This window comes from Protopterus annectens, chromosome 6.part0, assembly GCF_019279795.1.
Source record: "Protopterus annectens isolate FY-2018-M chromosome 6.part0, PAN1.0, whole genome shotgun sequence".
In the NCBI taxonomy this organism is placed as follows: Eukaryota; Metazoa; Chordata; order Ceratodontiformes; family Protopteridae; genus Protopterus; species Protopterus annectens.
Window position 1 is genome coordinate 103,569,024 of NC_056737.1, and position 19,320 is coordinate 103,588,343.

General features: G+C 38.9%; 1 protein-coding gene across 3 annotated transcripts in view; it reads left to right on the plus strand.

Annotated features, from left to right (window-relative positions):
* The window catches only part of AQR (aquarius intron-binding spliceosomal factor), a 2,539,865-nt gene that overhangs the window by 2,249,716 nt on the left and 270,829 nt on the right, over positions 1-19,320 (plus strand). For all 3 annotated transcript variants that reach the window (XM_044073871.1, XM_044073874.1, XM_044073872.1), the window contains one exon: positions 3,803-3,974. In XM_044073871.1, the coding sequence (XP_043929806.1) occupies positions 3,803-3,974 (172 nt within the window). The remainder of the gene's footprint in view (positions 1-3,802; positions 3,975-19,320) is intronic.

Consider the following 19,320-nt stretch of genomic DNA (forward strand, 5'->3'; position numbering starts at 1 on the left):
CAGCCTTTAGCAACCAAGTGCACCTGCAAGCTCAATTCCTGCCAGGCAAACAAAATTCACTGGCAGACTACTTAAGCAGAAATCTAATGGACCCACATGAGTGGAAACTGGAACCCAATTCATTCAAGCTTCTAATCCACAGGTGGGGGACACCAGAGGTGGATCTCTTTGCTTCCCCCCGGAACCATCAATTCAGCAAATTTTGCACGAGAACTCCCCACAGCCAAGCATGGGAAGTGGATGCCCTATCCTTTACATGGGAAAACCTCTCAATATATGCCTTTCCCCCTCTGCCCCTCCTCTCGAAAATACTACTCAAGATCAAACAGGACAGGCTGAGGACAATCCTTATTGCATCAGACTGGCCATGTCAGCACTGGTACCCACTTTTATGCAGCCTGACAACAGTGCCGCCCTGGCACCTGCATCAGACCCCCTCTCTGCTGTCCCAGCAGGAGGGTCAGATTTTGCATCCTCAGCTGCAAACCCTGAACCTAGCAGCCTGGCTTATTCCCTGAATACATCACCAGAAACCCTCAGCAAAGAGGTGCTGGATGTCATCCTTGAGGTCAGGAGGCCTAGTACTAGGAAATCCTATTTAGAAAAGTGGAAAAGATGCTGTTCTTGGAGCCAGTCTCAGGGAAAGAACACAGCCTTGCCCACCTTACCTCAAATCCAAGATTTTCAAATAGAGCTGCTCCACAAAGGCCTATCCTTGTCATCCATTAAGATTCATGCATCTGCCATCTCAGCTCATTACAATACTGAGCCACCCCTCTTCTCTCACCCTCTGGTCAAACAGTTCCTGAGAGGAGCTAACAATTTAAGACCCCTGAGGAGAGCTTCCACTCCTGCCTGGGACCTTAACTTTGTACTAGAGAAGTTCACGCTTCCCCCTTTTGAGCATGCTGGTACAGCAGAGTTAAAATTTCTCTCTTGGAAAACAGCCTTACTTTTAGACATCACTTCTGCAAGAAAAGTGTCTGAGTTACAGGCCCTTATGGCTGTGGAACCCTTCATTATCTTCCATGCGGACAGTTTCCCTCAGGACTAACCCATCATTTATGCCCAAGGTGGTATCCAATGTGGTTTTAAACCAATCCATCCATTTACCAACCTTTTTTCCTAATCCTCAGAATAAAGGGGAAAGGATCCTGCACTCCTTGGACATGCACAGACAGCTTAGGTTCTACCTTGACAGGAATAAACCGTTCAGAAAATCTGACCAGCTGCTAGTCAGCTTTGCTACAGGGGCAAAGGGCAAGGCCATTTCAAAGCAAACCATTTCCAAATGGATAGCACACTGCATCCATTTCTGCTACAAGCACCATGGAAAACCTACCCAACAGGGGATTAGAACCCATTCCACTAGGGCTACCTCATCCTTGACGGGAGTCCCTACCAGGGACATTCTGGAAGCTGCAACCTGGAATTCAGTACACACATTCACCAAGCATTACCACTTACCTATCTTTTCTAAATCCAGATCTGGATTTGCTACAGCAGTCTTACAAGGCCTGCTAGCCAGCCCTAATACTTCTTGACTGCCTCCACCCTTCCTCAGCTTTGGAAATCAACCCAAGTGTGATGACTGCAACAGTGAAACACGAAGAACATAGTACATTTGTGTACACTTACCATAAATGTAGATATTCGAGTGTATTCACTGTTGGCAGTTTTGGTTACCCTCCCTACAGCCCCCTGATTTTTCAATACTTCTACCTATCCTCTTTTTTGGCCATATCTTGGCAATGGTATTTACTTTTTACTAGAGATGTTCCACACAATGTAATTGCTTCCTATTTTGGGGGCTCCTGACATCTGGGGCAAGAAAAACTGATGTGATGGCGTCATCTGCATGTTTTATACCCCTGACGACCTGACGTCATGGAAGAGGAAACAGTATCTGATGCAGAAATCCCAAGACTCTGGTATTCGGGCTGACTGAGGGCTACCTGCAGGCAGATAACCCAAGTGTGATGATTGCAACATTGAATACACTCGAACATCTACATTTATGGTAAGTGTACACAACTGTACTTTTTAAAGAGAGTTCTACAAGTCCAAAATGTTTGAGCAGCAGATGAAATCTGAGCATCGGAAGTACAGCGTAGGAAGTTGTGGATAGGGGAGGAATCAGAGCTCTGGATATGATAACCTTCAAAGTCAGTGCCGAGGTCAGATCCCGTTGAATCCAACTACCTATGTGTTCAAATGGACAAAAGAAATACATCATTGAATCATCTGGTTTGCCCTTGGAAGATGTTTTCAGGAAAACAGCCTCAAAAACAAGAGCAGGGAAGCCCTGGCCAGGTGTGACAGCATACGTCGGTGCATAGAAGCCAAGCCCAGGTGAGACAGCATATGTCAGTGCATAGAAGCCAAGCCCAGGTGAGGCGGCATATGTCAGTGCATAGAAGCCAAGCCCAGGTGAGACGGCATATGTCAGTGCATGGAAGCCCTCCCCAGATGTGACAGCATACATGAGTGCGGGGAAGCCCTGCCCAAGTGTGACAGCATACATGAGTGCAGGGAAGCCCTGCCCAGATGTGACAGCATACATGAGTGCAGAGAAGCCCTGCTCAGATGTGACAGCATACATGAGTGCAGGGAACCCACTGGCCAGGTGTGATAGCAGACATGCGTGCAGGGAACCCACTGGCCAGGTGTGACAGCATACATGAGTGCAGGGAAGCCCTGCCCAGGTGTGACAGCATACATGAGTACAGGGAAACACTGGCCAGGTGTGACAGTACACATCAGTGCAGGGAAGCCCTTCCCAGGTGCGACTGCATACATCAGTGCAGGGAAGCCCAGCCCAGGTGTGACAGCATATGTCAGTGCAGGGAAGCCCTGCTCAGGTGTGGCAACATGCATCAGTGTACCACTACTTATGGCTCCAAAGCAAACAGTCCTCAAAGTAGAGTTGCAGCCGAGAACCACCACCTAGCTCATCAAAAGAGACTTCTGATGTGGGAACAAAGAGCAGCAGCAATGTGGCATTACAGTGAAGAGATGATAGTTTCAAACCAGCCAATATGTTTCTGGTGCCAATGATCACCAATAGAGCACCACATTTGCAGAAAAAAATGTAGTTATTAAGGTGCATGTTTTATTCCAAAACTGTATGCTAGACTATTGTGATTGCTTAATCACCTCCTTAGTAGACAAAAACAGCATTTTTGTAGAACGCCAGTATGTGTGAACACAAGAACAGACTTGTACTTTATCTGTAATTAGCAATGGAAAAACATTGTATTCCAGCAAGAACTGACAGTTGGTGTAGCCTAACTGAAGAAAGAGAGCAGTCAAAGATACTGCTGCAGAATCAGACAGACATGGGTATCATCAGACTTAACTTGAATAAAAATAAGATAAGCAGGCAAATTTGATACTTGTACTTGTTTAGCAAGTTTTTGTCCAAACAAGTCCAACTCATTTCAACCAAAATTATGAGAGAAAGTTGCAAAATTTAATTAAAAAGATCAAAGCAAAATGGCTATTTGTGCTACACAGACATCCGCCACTGTTGCTTGTAGAACCCTAATCACAAGTGTTTTTTCCCACTGATAAAATGTGAACACACTAGGAAGATAAGTTGGCATTTATTCCTGTTGAATAGTGTTTTGTGTTTTGTAGAACTGATTTTTAGCTTAACAAGTTTAAGTTTTAATGCAGTTTAAACAGAAATTTTATGCTGTTTATTCAAAGTCATTAGTCTTTAGAAATATTTTTTCCTGCAGAAGTTTTCTAAGTCATTGTCATTTTTCTGTTCTTATTACCTTTTTTTTTTTAAATTCAGCCTGTGTAACTTATACAATTGGCGTTACAAAAACCTTGGTAACTTGCCTCATGTCCAGCTCCTTCCAGAGTTCCGTTGTGCCAATGCTGGCCTTTTGTATGACTTCCAGCTCATCAATGTAGAGGATTTCAATGGTGTTGGAGAATCTGAACCTAATCCTTACTTCTACCAGGTAAATGGCGCTAACATTTTTATTTATTTTATCAAAAGGACTGAAAAAGTGAAAGAGCGCGGCTGATATACCAAATAAAAATATATTAATTTATTGATTAATTCAGTATGCACTTTTGCCTCATTCAATAAAGACTCAGGCAATGAGACTTTATCTTACTAAAATAGCTGTGTTGCAAACTCTCCTTTAAACTCAAGTAAAATTCACATGATAAAATCACAACTAAGTGACCAATGAATTGATAAGTTTATAACCATTCAATGTATAAGGGGTGAGAGTCTGTACATAGTAAGCTCATGCAAAAAGAAATGAGTGTTGTACAAAATGGAAAGCTTTAGTACCATCTGGAAGAATTTTACCTGTGAGTTTTTCTGGATCCATATCAGTGTAAATATGTTTTGTGAGAAAGAAATTGGAAGTTAAGGTACTGCGACCCTTCTTGAAGCCACATTGTGAGTTAAGGAGGTCAAGTAAAAATTGAGATGCAAAAGCAGTCTCAGGGAATTTAGATTGTGGTACAAAAAATATAAATTGGATGATGAAGGTAGAAGCTAAGGATCACGTGCTTAGGAAGAAATATAAATTAGATTTCCTCCATAATTCCAGAAATGAGCCACACAGCAAATAGTATGTTTGTGATGTACTGAAAGGGCCTGGCAGTACAAGTATCACAGGTGTCATACAAGTAAGTAGTATGTTTATGATGTGCTCTAGGGGCCTGGCAATAAAAGTATCACAGATTTTAAGAAATTTTGGAGTGAGAATTTGCTCTAGAAACACATTTTAAAAAATGTTGGATAGAGTCCATTAGAATCAGTTGCATCAGAGTTGGGCAGTACCCCCAAGAAATCGATGTACCTCTTGAATTGATACTACGTGAAGGGTGAAATTTGGGGTAAAATGTTTAAGGTCATAATCTAGTTATGAGAAACTGTTACTAATCATAGAGTTAATGGAATGAGTTGGTTGCTTAAAATGATTCACAAGTCTTATAAGATAGTGGAGTGTGAATCAATTTGACCACTGCCTTCTAATTTGTAGGGAGACTTTTCCCTTCTTAGTAATGTATTCATTTCTTTGCAGAATCAATTAAGATTGTTTAAAATCTTGCTTTATTTTTTAAACAAATACATTTTTGTCTCCTTTTTATCGGCTTCCATGGCTGCTTACCATTTAGGCACTGCAGCTATTTTCTATTTTTCTGCATCACAAAGGTAAGAACCAGTTTTCAATCTTTTTATCTCCTTTTTCATGAAGAGCTAGGCCAGTCAAGCCAGAGGTGAATTTACAAATATCCATCCAGTCATCCAGCTCCAGTCTGAAGAAAGGTAGTGTATCGCACTGCTTAATTTGCAGTAGGAGTCTATTCCAGAGGAAAAGAAGTTGCTCTGTAATGAGTCTGTCTCTCAGTTGTATTTTATTTCTTTGCAAATGAAAACATAGATCCCTGGTTCTGTTGTTTAGGGAGATGCAAGTGATCTAGGACCAGTGGGTCCTTAATGGTACTGAATGCAAGTCATAGATCTCCCTCAGAAGACTCTTAGATACTGAATAAAGAGACTGTGCTTCCAGCCTTTCTGTTAGTTTAGGGTTTTTAGACCAGTGATGATCTTAGGAGCCTCTGGGGTCTTTCTAGTTTGATGTGTCTAGTGAGGTACGTCCCAGAGAAGGCACTATATTCAATAACTAGCCTAATCAATGCTGAATATAAAGAGACAATGATCGCTTTAGATCTGGATGATATTCCTTTGGCAATTAGCTGTGCTAAGTAGGAGTAGTTTCTGAGTACTGTACTGACATTACCTGGTGATCAAAGGAGAGGGGATTATTGACCCAAGTTCCAAGATTTTTTGGTAAAGTCCCTGGAATGGCGCAATCTGATGGCCTCCCTCCACCTACACTGATGGTAGCTTAGCTGCTGACACTACCATTGCTAACCTCCGCAATCAGCTGCTACGATCTTTAAGACAAATTTTAACATATAAGAGTTTGGTAAAATGCTTACTAAAGATATGGATGGCTGTGTAGCCTCCATAATGACATTTATTCTGTCTACCTTCTGGGAGAAATATTTACCACATGACTAGTTTTTAGCAGTCACATATCTGTGGATGTGTTATTGTTACTTGACATGAAGCTCCTTGCATAGCCCCCCTCCCCCACCCCTAGCATGTCAGTAATGCACTCTTTTTTAATATTAAACATTTAGTTATGGACATGTCATATTGTCCATATATTTTTGCTAACAGTATTCAATAACGCGAGCACTATACATCCCTTGCTCACAGCTGCTGGCTAATAGGCATCCTACCATGTTATGATGTATTCATCTTGACACATAAATATTGCTAATATTAATAACTTGTACCTCAGTTATATCCCTGGATGTGTTAATCTTACACAGCTTAATGCACTTTCATCTCTTTGTCTGTCACCCACTGCTCACATATATTGCCATCCCACAAGAGTATCGCACTGTATTTTTGGAATATTAAGGGAAATATTGAAAATGTTTCATATTTTTGTAACTTTCCAAAACATACTTTGTATAACTCCAGCCCTGTATATACCATGGTGACACTTTTACTTAGTGTGCATGCCAAATGATTTCAGCTTACAGGTGCCACCTTACTCCATAATGTACAAACTACTAGTTTGGGCATGTTATTCTTAAAAACTGAATTTTTAACACTTTATTAAATTATCACTTAAGATATAAACATACATACATTAATAGAAAAGAAAACAGACTATATTAATATTTATCATATTTATGCATTATTTTTTCTTTGTAATAGTTATTCATTCCAACATTACATAAATTGCTTGATTCCTGCCTTCTTTTAAACCTCATCCTTTACTTCTGAACATTATTCTGCATGTATTGTTCCCACAAATTCCATCCTTTTCTAGTGTTTCTTTGCAGTTTGCTCCCTTTACAAAGCACCCAACTGTAGTTTTTAGCTTATTTACAATATTTAGTGATTCAGTTACAGTTGGTTTAGATTTTGATTTCCATTTTCTAGTAATTGCTTTTTTGGGGGACAGCTAATAGTGTTAACCTTAGTAAGGCCTCCTGTGTCTCAGCTCAAAAAATTATTTTCTCGGTTCCACCCATTTGCTACCCCTAAATTTCTGACATAATATTCTGTAGGGAATTTTTAAAATTTGCCAGCTCATTTCACTCCCATAAACATGTTCCTAGTTACCTCTCTCTCTTACTCCATGTCTCTAATATTTGATATGTACCAGAGGGAAGAAAATCCTGACATCTGATTGGAGTACAGCAAAACAAATGCAGACATATCCAAGCAAAAATCCTGAATCTTATGGAATTTTTTTTGCATATTTTGTAGCCGTACAGATGTCCTTTTATTGTTCTTTTATAAATTGCCTTTCTAGTCTCTCTCTTCACAGTCATTTCTAACCTCCTGTCTGCAATATTTTTGTAATTTACTACCTTTTTAACAGCAGCTTCTGTTCCACACTTGTCTGCGACTGTACCAGAGCTAGTCTTTTACTTTGCTCTCCCCGTTTCCATTTGATTTACATATACTCTGACATCAATCTGTGGTAGGGAACGCAGTCTCTAACCTGCACTCCAGACTTCTACTTGGCTTCATTCCACTCTATTACTTTGCCCTCTCCAGTTATTTACTCCAAATCCTTTGGTTCATTTGACATTTTTTTCCAGTAAATTCCAGTCCCCTATTGAAAATTTTCTACACCCCTGCTCATCCCTGCTCACAGTAATCCCTATTGGCAAAATCTCCTTTCTCCATTCCCATGGGTTCTTGGAATACTTTCTGCAACTTTGACTGTAATATTATTTATGGTGGTTGTTGTACATCTTAAGTATCTGCATACAAAATCATATTGCCTATTTATATCTTGAAATACCCTCTGTTTCATAATCATCTCTTTTCACCTTATAACCACTTTATATAAGCTTTAACAGAGTAGCTGTAAAGTATTCATTCAAATCAGGTATTCCTAAACCACCTTGTTCTATGGGGAAGACCAGTGTATCTCACTTAACCCTTGCCTTCCCCTTCCAAGTAAACTCCTTCAGCTATTTATTATTATCCACGTCTGCTCCATTTGATAAAAATATGCCTCACTTGTATATAAAATTAAAGAAATTAAAACCATTTTCAGTACTTTTATCTTACTATCCACATCCGTAATCAGGAGCTTCCACTTTCTCAGCTTTTGTATTATCTTTGTTTAGTCTTTTCTCACATATCCTTAGCTGCCATAACAAAATCCAGTACTTACGTATTATCGCAACCACATTTTCATGCTGCGATCATTGACATAAAATTGAAGAACGGACATTTGGTCGTACCTTGTAAGGTCTGTCTGATATGTGTTTTACAAGAAAGTTCAAATATTTTTAAGGTGTGATGTAAGGCTGGGTTGTAAACAGAGGGCTTGGTAAAGCAGCCACCATTTTCTTCCGCTGCTTCTTCATCGACTCTGCGGTGGCTTGACTGGAGAAACTAGCTGCAGTCTCTGTGCCCTTTTACATGCATCAGAAGAACATCTGATGGGATGCAAAGACAATCAAGGGAGACTTTTTTTTTAAGTAGAAAACAGCAGTAATGCAAAATCTTGTGCATCTGCTAACTTCCTTTCATTCCCCCAATGCTAATCTCACTTTATGGATCAATTCTATTAGAGAGGTTAATCAGATGTTTAAATGATTTTGCAGTACTGCCGCCGTTTTCTACTCGAAAATCCCCTTGATTGTCTTTGCTTCCTATCAGACGTCTAATCCTCCAATGGATTAGCTAGCCAAAAATTGCAAACAACGTTTGAAAACCCATACTTGTTTTACAAACCAAAAACTAAATAAAAAATCCACCAAGATAGTGTTTAACAGTCTACTACCCTTCCCAATCACTTTGTAAGGAGTCAGACAGGGTATACTGCTTTGGCTTTTGTTTCCCCGATGCTTTCTGTTGTCAGGGCAAAGGCTGAAAAAAAGGAACGCGGAACGTGTTTTTAAGTGTGGAATGGGGGGACTTGCTTAACTGACATCTTGAGACACTGGCAGTAAATGGGGAAACCTATTATTTCAAACCTTAATTTTTTTCATCTGAAGTGAGAAACCTTCCTAAAAACAAGAACACATTAAAGAAAACATGCGTCTGAGGTTTTCTCATACTTAATTAGTCCCAGATGACACAAGGGAAAGCATCCACCATTCGCTTGAAAATGTGGTTGCGATAATACATAAGTACCCCAAATCTTTTTTAGTCCTTTGCGGAAAATGGATTTAGCTAAACCCTGTCTTATTTTCCTGGTATGCAGAGGCAAAAATTAATAAATAAGTAAATAAAAATCTATACACCTAAATGCTTCATCTTACCATGTACTCATAAATTTTGCTGAACCAGTTCATGTGTGGGTAAGTAGTTTACAGCAGTAGTCTTTGTTTTAGCTTCATTGATTTCACATCTAGAAAAGACATGAAACTGCCTCAAAATATTCCGCAACACCAAAATGTCCTCCTCAGGATGTATCAAGTATAAAATAATATCACCTACAAATAAAGCTAACTTTTCTTGATTACCATGCTAGGCATATTCCTGAATATTTGAGTCCCTTATTTTTTTCTCAGTGACTGTAAATATAAAGCAAATAAAGGGGCAAAGAGGAAACCTCTGCCTGGTTCCTCTTTTCAGACACAGCTTCTTGGAGAAGAACCCTCCCACTTTAATTCCTTCCTGTCACCCTTCATGTATCCTCCTAATTACCCCATTATTCTGTCAGGGAATGCAAATGCTTTATTTATTTATTTTATTTATTTATTTCCAGTTTGATAACCGGGGAAGTCCACTGGGCCCGAAAGCCCGTTTTCAGTGGAGGCCCGGGGAGAAAAGCTCCATGATAATACATTACACACAAAAACACAGCAGAAAAGCTCTAAACTAATACATTACACACAAAAACACTCTCTGTTCTAATAGCATAATACTTTAACAATCTCCAAACAAAAATGAGGTGCATTGGGCACTATACATAAGAAAATGATATATTAATGCAACTGTAATGTTAGTAAAGTAGGAAAGAAAAAGGAAATTATAGATAGAGTTTGAATGCAAGAGCAGGGAAGCATGGGAGAAGCGAAGAAGAAGCAAATAAATTAAAGGAGAGGTGTCCAGAAGAGGATAGAAAAAGAACAGATAAACTAATGTTCATTTTGTGATAGAGTCCTGGAGAACACCTTGAGAAAAAGGCAAAAGATTTAAAGGTGAGAGTAAGCATACAAGTGGGCAGTGGGATGAGAGCACTTGAAGGAAAATAAAGGGTTTAATCAGGGAGGAAGGAGGAGATCATGAAGAAGAGAGAGGGGAGCAAGGGAGAGTGTCAGAAAAAGGGGAACCTGGGGGGGGTGGAACTAGGATATTGAGATCAGGTAGGAAGTATACAATTACATTTCCAATTTTGGAAGAGGTGAGAATGGAGAAGAGATTTAAAATGTTCATAGTTTGTAGTGGCTCTTAGAAGGGAAGGAAGTGAGTTCCATTTTTTTGCTGTAGTATAGGAAAGTAGGAGTTGGCCAGGGGGTCGTTTGGGTTTGTATACTGAATAAGATTTTGGTGGCTAGATCTTAGGGGCCTTGGAGGAGTGTATATGGTTAAGATATTAGATAATGCTGGGCAAGCAGTGGGTTTAAAGATTAGTTTGTGTGCAGTAGTAAGTTGGAGGAAATTGAGTTGATTAGGGAGTTCTAGCCATTGAAGACTACGGAGGCAGATGCAATGGTGTGTAGAATGAGAGGAGTTAGTAGCGAATTTGGCAATTTTGTAGTAGCTACTTTCAAGTTTTGAGGAGATAGAAGTGGAGAGATTGGATAGAAGAGGAGCACCATACAGTAGAGAAGGGAGAAGGAAGGTAGTGGCGAGAGTTTGTCTTGAAGATGGAGTAAGAAGGTTTGCATTTCTATAGAGCATACCGAGCTTCTGATGAGTTTTCTTTATGTTTAGTTGAATATGATTATTGAATTTCAGGTATCCATCAATGGTTATTCCGAGTAATTTAGCACTACTAACAACTTCTATTGAGGACTGGGAGAGGCTGGAAATTATGAAGGATGACTTATCAAGAGTCAGAGCTTTTGAGGGGGAGAAGATAATGATGTGGGATTTATTGGCATTAAGGGAAAGATGATTTTGAAGCATCCAATTTTCTGTGGTTGTGAAGGCCAATTGGGTTTTGGCTTGGAGCTCGGGAAGGCTTGGAGTCATCTGCGTATTGTGCTATTTGAGCAAGAGGAATAGAAGAGTGGAGATCATTGATAAAGATGTTAAAGAGCAGAGGTCCGAGAATAGAACCCTGAGGGACTCCGGTAGGTAGGAATTTTGAGGTACCAGTATTCCATTTCACAGCTTGGGATCTATCAGACAGATAACTTCTGAACCAAGAAAGAGAGCTGTGGGAGAGATTGAGGTTAGAGAGGTGGTTGAGAAGGAGAGTGTGGGATATAGTGTCGAAGGCCTTAGAAAGGTCAAGAAGAACAGTGGAGACAATATTTCCAGAGTCACGGGCTTGGTTGACAATTTCTAGGAAGGAATGAAGAGCAGTTATGGTACTGTGGCCAGGCCGAAACCCATGTTGTGTAGGAGTGAGGAGATGGTTATTGAGAAGGTAGAGCATGAGTTGCTGGTGGATACATTTTTCAAGAATTTTTGAAATTGGGGAAAGAATTGCTATTGGGCGGAAGTTAGAGATGGTGTTATTTTTGCCTCCTTTATGGAGGGGCAGAATGTGGGCAGCTCTCCAAAGTTTGGGAACATAAGATTCTTGGATGGATCTATTGATGAGCATGCTGATAGGTATGGCGATGCCATCTACTGCGAGCTTGAGAAAGAGTGATGGGATGTTGTCAGGGGCATTGGAGCATGGTTTGAGTTTGAGAAGAAGTTGTTTGATACTGGTGGTAGACACGGGATGTAGAATGAAAGTGGGAGGGGGGTTATGAGAGTTGGAGTGAGGGGTGGGTGTAGAAGGATGCCTTGGGTTAGGGGTGGAAGTGGAGAAGGATTTAGTCAGTTCAACTATTGAGCCAGTAAAAAAGGAGTTAGAGAGTTGCGATTTCAGTGTCAGTCTTATTATTGTCTGGACAGGGATTGGATTTTGTACCTGGATGTAAGAGTGAATTGATGGAATTCCAGAATTTTTTGGGATTATTTGTGAGGGTAGACTGAAGTTTGCCGTAGTAAGATTTCTTATCCTTCATAATAAGTTTTTTAGCAAGATTGCGGAGTTGCTTAAATTGCAGTAAAGAGGCTGAGTTTTTATTTTTGTTGTATAGTTTCCAAGTTTTGTCCCTTTGTCGCATTAGAGTTTTAGTGTCTTTAGTTAGCCAAGGGGCAGAGTTGAACTTTATCCTTTTTGTATGGGGAGGGGCTTGGGAATCTAGGATTTTAAGGAAAGTAGTATTGAAAAGTTCTAGGGCTTCATCTAGGGGATGTCTTACTCATAAAATCTCAGCTGACTGTATTGAATGCTTAAGACCCAGAAACAATAGCAGTATTTTCTCACATTCTGTCTCCCTCTGGATCATTGTTGTTCTGTTAATGTTGTCAAATGTTTGCCTTCCATCCACAAAACCACATAGATCCATATTCTGTCAGTCTTGACGTCATTTGCCAGCACGAGCTCAGGTCATTGCACCGATGGACTGTTATCATTTGTCATTTGGTACATTAGCTTTCCTTGTTGGATTCAAGTAAGTGCCCTTTTAAGAATCCTTCCTTTCTAAGCTAGTATCTGTATATTAACTGTTATAAGATTTCAGCTAGGAGGAGGAAGTGTGAATGCTGTAAGCAAATTCCATACAAGGACTTGTGCACACTAAGTGCCTGTTTCGTCTAGGCCCTGAACACAACTACAAATCTTGTTCTGTTTGTCAGTTGTTCCAAAAACTATCTGGTTCAGGCTCGCCACTTTTAATACCTTCCTTGAGACACAGCATTTAAAGTTTGTAGCCCACTCTACCATGTTGGAATCCCCAGAAGTCAGTCTTCTGCCCAAGAAAAAAAAAAAAAAAAGAACCAGGGAGGATGTCAAAGCTATATAAGTTAATTATAAATAATACTAATTTCAATGTAAAATTCTGGAACTTTCTAGGTAGTGGTGGATTGATTGAGTGACTCAATAGATGGTAATAATAATACTTTGATACTTAAATCAGTTAGTCAAACTGCTTCAAGTTTATACTGGGAGGTTTTTATGTGGAAATATATGCAGAAAATATTTGTTACTCCCTATAAAATCTCTACATTTAGTAAAATTACTTCAGTTTGGAGATGTAGTAGAGATGTAAAAGGTTACTGGACACACGTTTATGGATTGTGAAAAAATAAATGTATATTGGGAAGAGATAAGTACATTTTTAAGGGGTTATGGACTGATAATTGTTTTTTAACTAGATCAGTGGTACTAATGAATTCCACTTTGTGTATCTGTAAAAGCCAAATAGCAAAGACTCTTTTGGGCTCCCTTGCCAGTTGCCAGAAAAGTTATTACAAAAAACTGGAAATCAAACTTAGTTCCTACGTTCAAAGAATTTTTAAATTTAACAAAAATACTGTGTAAAACTGAAAAAGAAGTGATTGGAATAAAATCTAAAAATCATAGCAAGACCTTTAATTGTTGTGATAACCTGAAATATTAAGATTCTTAAATGTGTTAATTGTATATGATTACCTTGATGACTAAATATATTCCTATCATTGTACTGTAGAGAGTCAATTATCTGAACTAATTGGGACCTAGGGTAGTTTGGATAACCAGACTGTTCAGATAATCAAACATTGAACCTGATAAAAAACTTCTAAAATCTTGTTTTTTTCTGCACTCAGGGAATACACTTTTTAACCATTCAGTGATTCCAGTGGACAGTAAAGAATATTTTTCACACATGAGCGGGCTATACGCTCAAAAGCATGCACAAGCAAATATGTATAATGTTTACATATTCAGACTTTATGATTTTTCCTACCCAAAAACTTTGGGAGGCTGAGTTTGGATAATTGATGTTTCAGATAATCTAATCTCTACTGTATAACAATATGCAAAGTCAAATTTCTTCCTGTCTATGTATATAATGTAATTATGTTAAATTAATAAAAAAATTCTTAACAAAAAAAAAAAAACAGGGAGGATTCATCTTCTATCATCTCCGAATCAAACTTACTAGCTGAGGTGGTCGAATCTGCAGTATATCAGACTTTGTCTCAGGAGCTAGCTTCCGTAACCCTTCCAGAGAGCTGTATGCCTCCTCAGGCCTTGCAGATCAAATCCTCCAGTGAGCCGTGCCTTATTGTAGAGGGCCCACACAGAGTCCCTCAGATTCTAGTACAAGAGGAGGTTCTAGGAGGTAAATGCCACAGCTCTGAACCGCCTAAGCTGATGCATACAACATCCCCTTCAGTTTCCAGGCAAAAAGAATGGAATGATTTTTCTCAGGGGCTCTTTAAAGCCATTATGTCCCTAAAGCTTCTATCCTTTGTGACCCAGCCTGCACAGGTTTCTTCACAGAAAGAGCCATTGGATTTCTCATCCTCTGAGGAGGAACCAGAGGTGGATTCAGATCATTCTTTGGGCAACTCTTCTCATCTATATTTTCCAGAACAGTTATCCTTTAATGAGGGAGACTCCCTGTCTACTGATTCACCCTTAGAAGAGACTTCCTTCGGAGAGACATTATAAAGTTTGATGAAGCACTTTGAGTGGCAGTCTAAACAGGTGTAAGAAGTGCAAAAGAGATACTATATCTTTTTAGAGAGTGGTTCTACTGCACCACCTCCAGTTCCCCCTGTGCTAGAGGCTTACTTGTACACATTTCAATCTAATGCCTCTACACCTGATTCTCAACCTTCAGCTCCCAAAAAGCCAGGCAGGTTCCATAAAGTTACTGATAAACTTAAGTACCAATACAAAAGTTTTCTTTCCTTCTGACAGGGATAGTCTTATCCTTGCTGGGAATAGGAGTTGTGCTTAGATTCTTTCCTTATTTTAATGATTTTCTTTTGGACATTACAAGGGGTGAAAAGTCATTGTCAAACATGATAGTTTGGTCACCAATTTTTAGTGGAGCAAGGGACCAGGCAGTTTTTAAAACAAGGTCTTTGTCTTGAGTGGAGATAAATCTTACAATAATAGATCTTGGATGGCTGTTTTTTACTCGATACAGAAGTTGTAAAGACCTGTGTGCCCCTTCTATTCCAAAGGATAGTGCTTCAGGTAGGTTTAGGATTTTAGGAATCCAAGAAGTCAGGAAATTAATCATATTGTCCCCCTCCATCTGCTCTGGGATGCCATAGATTCTTATGTTGTTTCTCCTGGTTCTATTCTCAATGGTGTCTATCTTTTCAATGTGCCTGGTGTTTTCTTGAAGAAGAAAGTCTATTTTTTTCTCTCATTCTGTTAACCTGTAGTCTGGATCTGTTATGGAATCTTTCAAAGCAGCAATCTGGGCAATTTGCTGTTTAAGGACTTCAATTAATAAGGTTATTTGTTTGGTGGAATCTTCTTTATATTGTCCACTTTTAAGTTTAATTTGTCTATTTTTGTGGCTGCTATGAGAGATATAGTAAGCCTGGATATAGTATATCTATGCAGAAGGTTATTAAATTATATAGTTTTATTTTCAAATTTAGAGTTTTTATATTGTCCATAACAGTTTTAAAAAATGTATTTGTCATAATGAATCAAGGAAAGCACTTTTTATAGTAGCGGTCTCCATCAAATGGTAATATTTACATTGTATGTATTAATGTCAATGGGTTGAACAACCCAATGAAAAGGAGTAGTGTCAACAAATATTTAATGCTACATAAAGCAGATTTTGCATTCATTCAGGAATCCTACTTAGTAACAGCAGATCTAAACAAATTAACCTTTAAGGATTGTAAGATTTTGGTAAGTTCAAACTACAACCACAAAAGAAGAGGTGCCTTAATTTTACACAAAAAATCAATAAGAATTCCAGAAACAGTTGACTCATACTCAAGGATGATAGTATGCTTGCTTTACTCATGCTAAAACGAGATAAAAAGTTGTACACTTTTGCAAACACCTACCGGATACTGGGCATTGGGACTAAAACTGTGAAAAAACATTTAGATACCATAACATTAAAGCCTAAAGGTGAGTTACTATAAGCAGGTGATTTTAACTGTATCTTGTCCTCCACTGATACCACAAGCTCTAAGCCCTTCAAGATGTCCCCTGTTGTTAAGCACTTGAACAACTACATAAAAGACAAAAACCTAATTGACATTGACAGTATAAAAATATTATCCTCCCTGAAGTATTCTCACATATATGGAACACAGACCAACATAGACAAAGTCTTCGTAACCAGTTCTTTACTGGCCAAAACTGATAATGTAATACTGACATCATGCCCTATGTCTGACCACAACACTATCATCTTCAGTGTAACACTTAATACTGACCCCTTAAACTTCTGCCAAAGACTACCTGCTTATCTAGTAACAGTACAAGTATTTAAAGAATGGTTTCTATATGAAATAAAGCTTTACCTAGGCACCAATAATAATGGAGGTTTTAGATATTATCTTATGGGGCACTTTAAAGGTAGTTTTACATGGTAATGTCAAAAGTTGGTATATAAATAAAAGGAAAGAGTGTGACAAAAAACTGGTAGATATACAAAAAGAAACTGATGAACTAAAACTTGCATCAAATGACAGATCTGCATTAGCTGACATCTGTAAACTGAACAAGGAATATCAGGATATCATCCAGCATAAAATATCAATAAATCTGGAAAAAAAATATGGAAAAAATCAGATTACAATCCTATTCAATTAATCCCAAGAGTATGCACAGGATTGCGATTAGATCTAAATATTTAAATGAGAAAAGTCATATAAAAGAAATAATATGCACTAGAAATAATCAGACTATCAAAGTTACAGATCTAAAAAATACCTTATGTTTTAAAAACCATTACAAGGATATTAATAATAGACCCGCGTTGGTGGTGCTGCAGTAGAGTTGTCGCCTCACAGTAAGACGCTGTCCGGTTCAATTCTCAGCTAGAGCGTCTTCTGCGTGGAGACATGCATGAATGGGTGTACCTTCGTTGAAGGTTGTGCGTCAGGCCTGGCAAGCCGGTACGTAAAAAATCAACTGCCAATCATTAGCAGACCGGACTTCCGCTGTGGCGACCCCTAACCGGGAAAATAATAACTCATCTACAAGTGATAAAAGTATAAACAACTTTCTTGCTAATAATATTCAAAAGAAACTATCCAAACACAATATTAACAACATAGATAAACCCTTTTCGGCAAGTATTCTCAGAAAAAGATAAAAAAAAAAAACTTTTACAGTTGGTGAAGGAATCTTCCCTGTTCTGCCATGTATATACATGGAAATTTTTACATAGATGTTTTTTTCAATCCACATAGACTAGCAATAATGTACACGAGAGATGAAATGAAATGCTGGAGATGTGGACACCCTGATGCTGACTGGATACATATGGTTAATTGTAAAATAATTTCCCTATTTTGGTTAGACTTTAAATAGCTTTGTAAAGCTGTATGTAATGACAACTGTACAATTTTTGACTCCCTTATCCTTTTCAATGTTCCTGAAGTCATTCCTAAAAAACACACACCTTTATATTGTGGTCTAACCTCTCTTTAGCAAGGAAAATTGTTACTAAAAACTGAAAATCCCAATCTACTCCTGTCTTTAAAGTTGAGTTGTTTATTCATCTTGTGAAATACATTTGTAAGAATGAGATTGCTATTATAAAAGCAAGGACTAACAGCACAACCCATCATTTAATTGCTTGGACAAAAATTGTCTAATCTGTTAGAGAAATATTAAGTGTTGTCCTATATATATATATATATATATATATATATATATATATATATATATATATTGCTTTTAGTTGTTATGGACATTGTATATAGTTTATTTGTTTTTTCTTGTTACTATATTGTTAAGTTATTGTGTTATAAAATGAATAAAAACATTTTGCGAAAAAAAGATACTGATACAAAAATCCTGTGCCTAATCCCACTGCAGTTTTATTGCCCCAGACAAGTCTTCCAAACTCCTTCTCTGCACTAAAGTACTTCCCACTTATAAGGGCAGTTGAGCAATGGATAGGTGGGGCAAAAAAGTGTACACGTCCTCCACACTGGCTTTCGGAGACGTTGGCTACCAAACTAAAATATCTAAATTCTTACTCTCTGTGCTTCAGTCCTTGAGCAAGGCCATTGCAGAGCCTCAGACACCAGAATCTAAACAACATATGCAGATCCTAGTGGCCCTGACTTCCCAGTTAGCCAGACACAGTGTTAAATGCAGCTGTGATGCTTCTTCTAGGACAGCTGCTGTTGGCTCAGTCATCAGGCAGTATGCCTGGCTGTGAGGTCAGCCTATTCCTGAAGACTTCAAGTCTAAACTTTTAAACTCTCCTATGAATAGTAACCTTCGTTTTGCTTCACAAGCTTGACAGTCTTTCCAAAGCATTACAGGAACAATGGAAAACAATGTAAGACTGACGTCAAATTCTTCTTTCCACAGTTCCTAGGTACCATAGAAATTATCCAGCAAAATCTACTTCCTTTGTTAAGAGAGGCAAAAGGCCTTCTTATAAGCAAAGGAAAACTCCTAGGAAAAGATTCCAAGGTAAACCTCAGAGATATACTACTTCAGGGAGGCCTCAGATTGGTAGCAGGCACCTGTGACCACCACCCCCCCAACAAATAAAAGGCCCCAACCCCACCCATTCTGGGAAATGATGACTTCAGGCAAATGGGTACTGAACATCATCAAAGAGGGATATGCTATGACTTGGGAAAGCATTCCCTGTTTTGGGGGAAATGTCCCTTCCTCCTCACAGCCAGATACACTTCCTGGACCAGATCATCCAAGACTTGCTAGCACAAGGAATCATAGAGTAGGTCCCCTTAACCTTCTTATGAAAGGTTTCTGTTCAAAAATCTTTCTTTTCCCAAGGAAGGGGGACCAATAGAGACCCATTCTGGGCCTCTCTCGACTAAACACCTTCATAATAGTGCCCACTTTCAAAATGCTTCCTTTGCACACACTTTTGCCTTTCCCTCTTCCTCAGGCTTTCCTGCTAACCCTAGATCTAAAGGATGCCAATCTGCACATTCCCATTTGCCCTTCCTGCAGAAATTTTCTCAGTTTCTTTACTCGATCATCACATTTTCAGTTTACTACTAGGCCCTTTTGTGTTTGTCTTGCTCCAGAGGTTTTCACAATGTGTTTATCCCCAGTGGTGGCCTTTTGCTGCAGTCCGGGCATACAAATC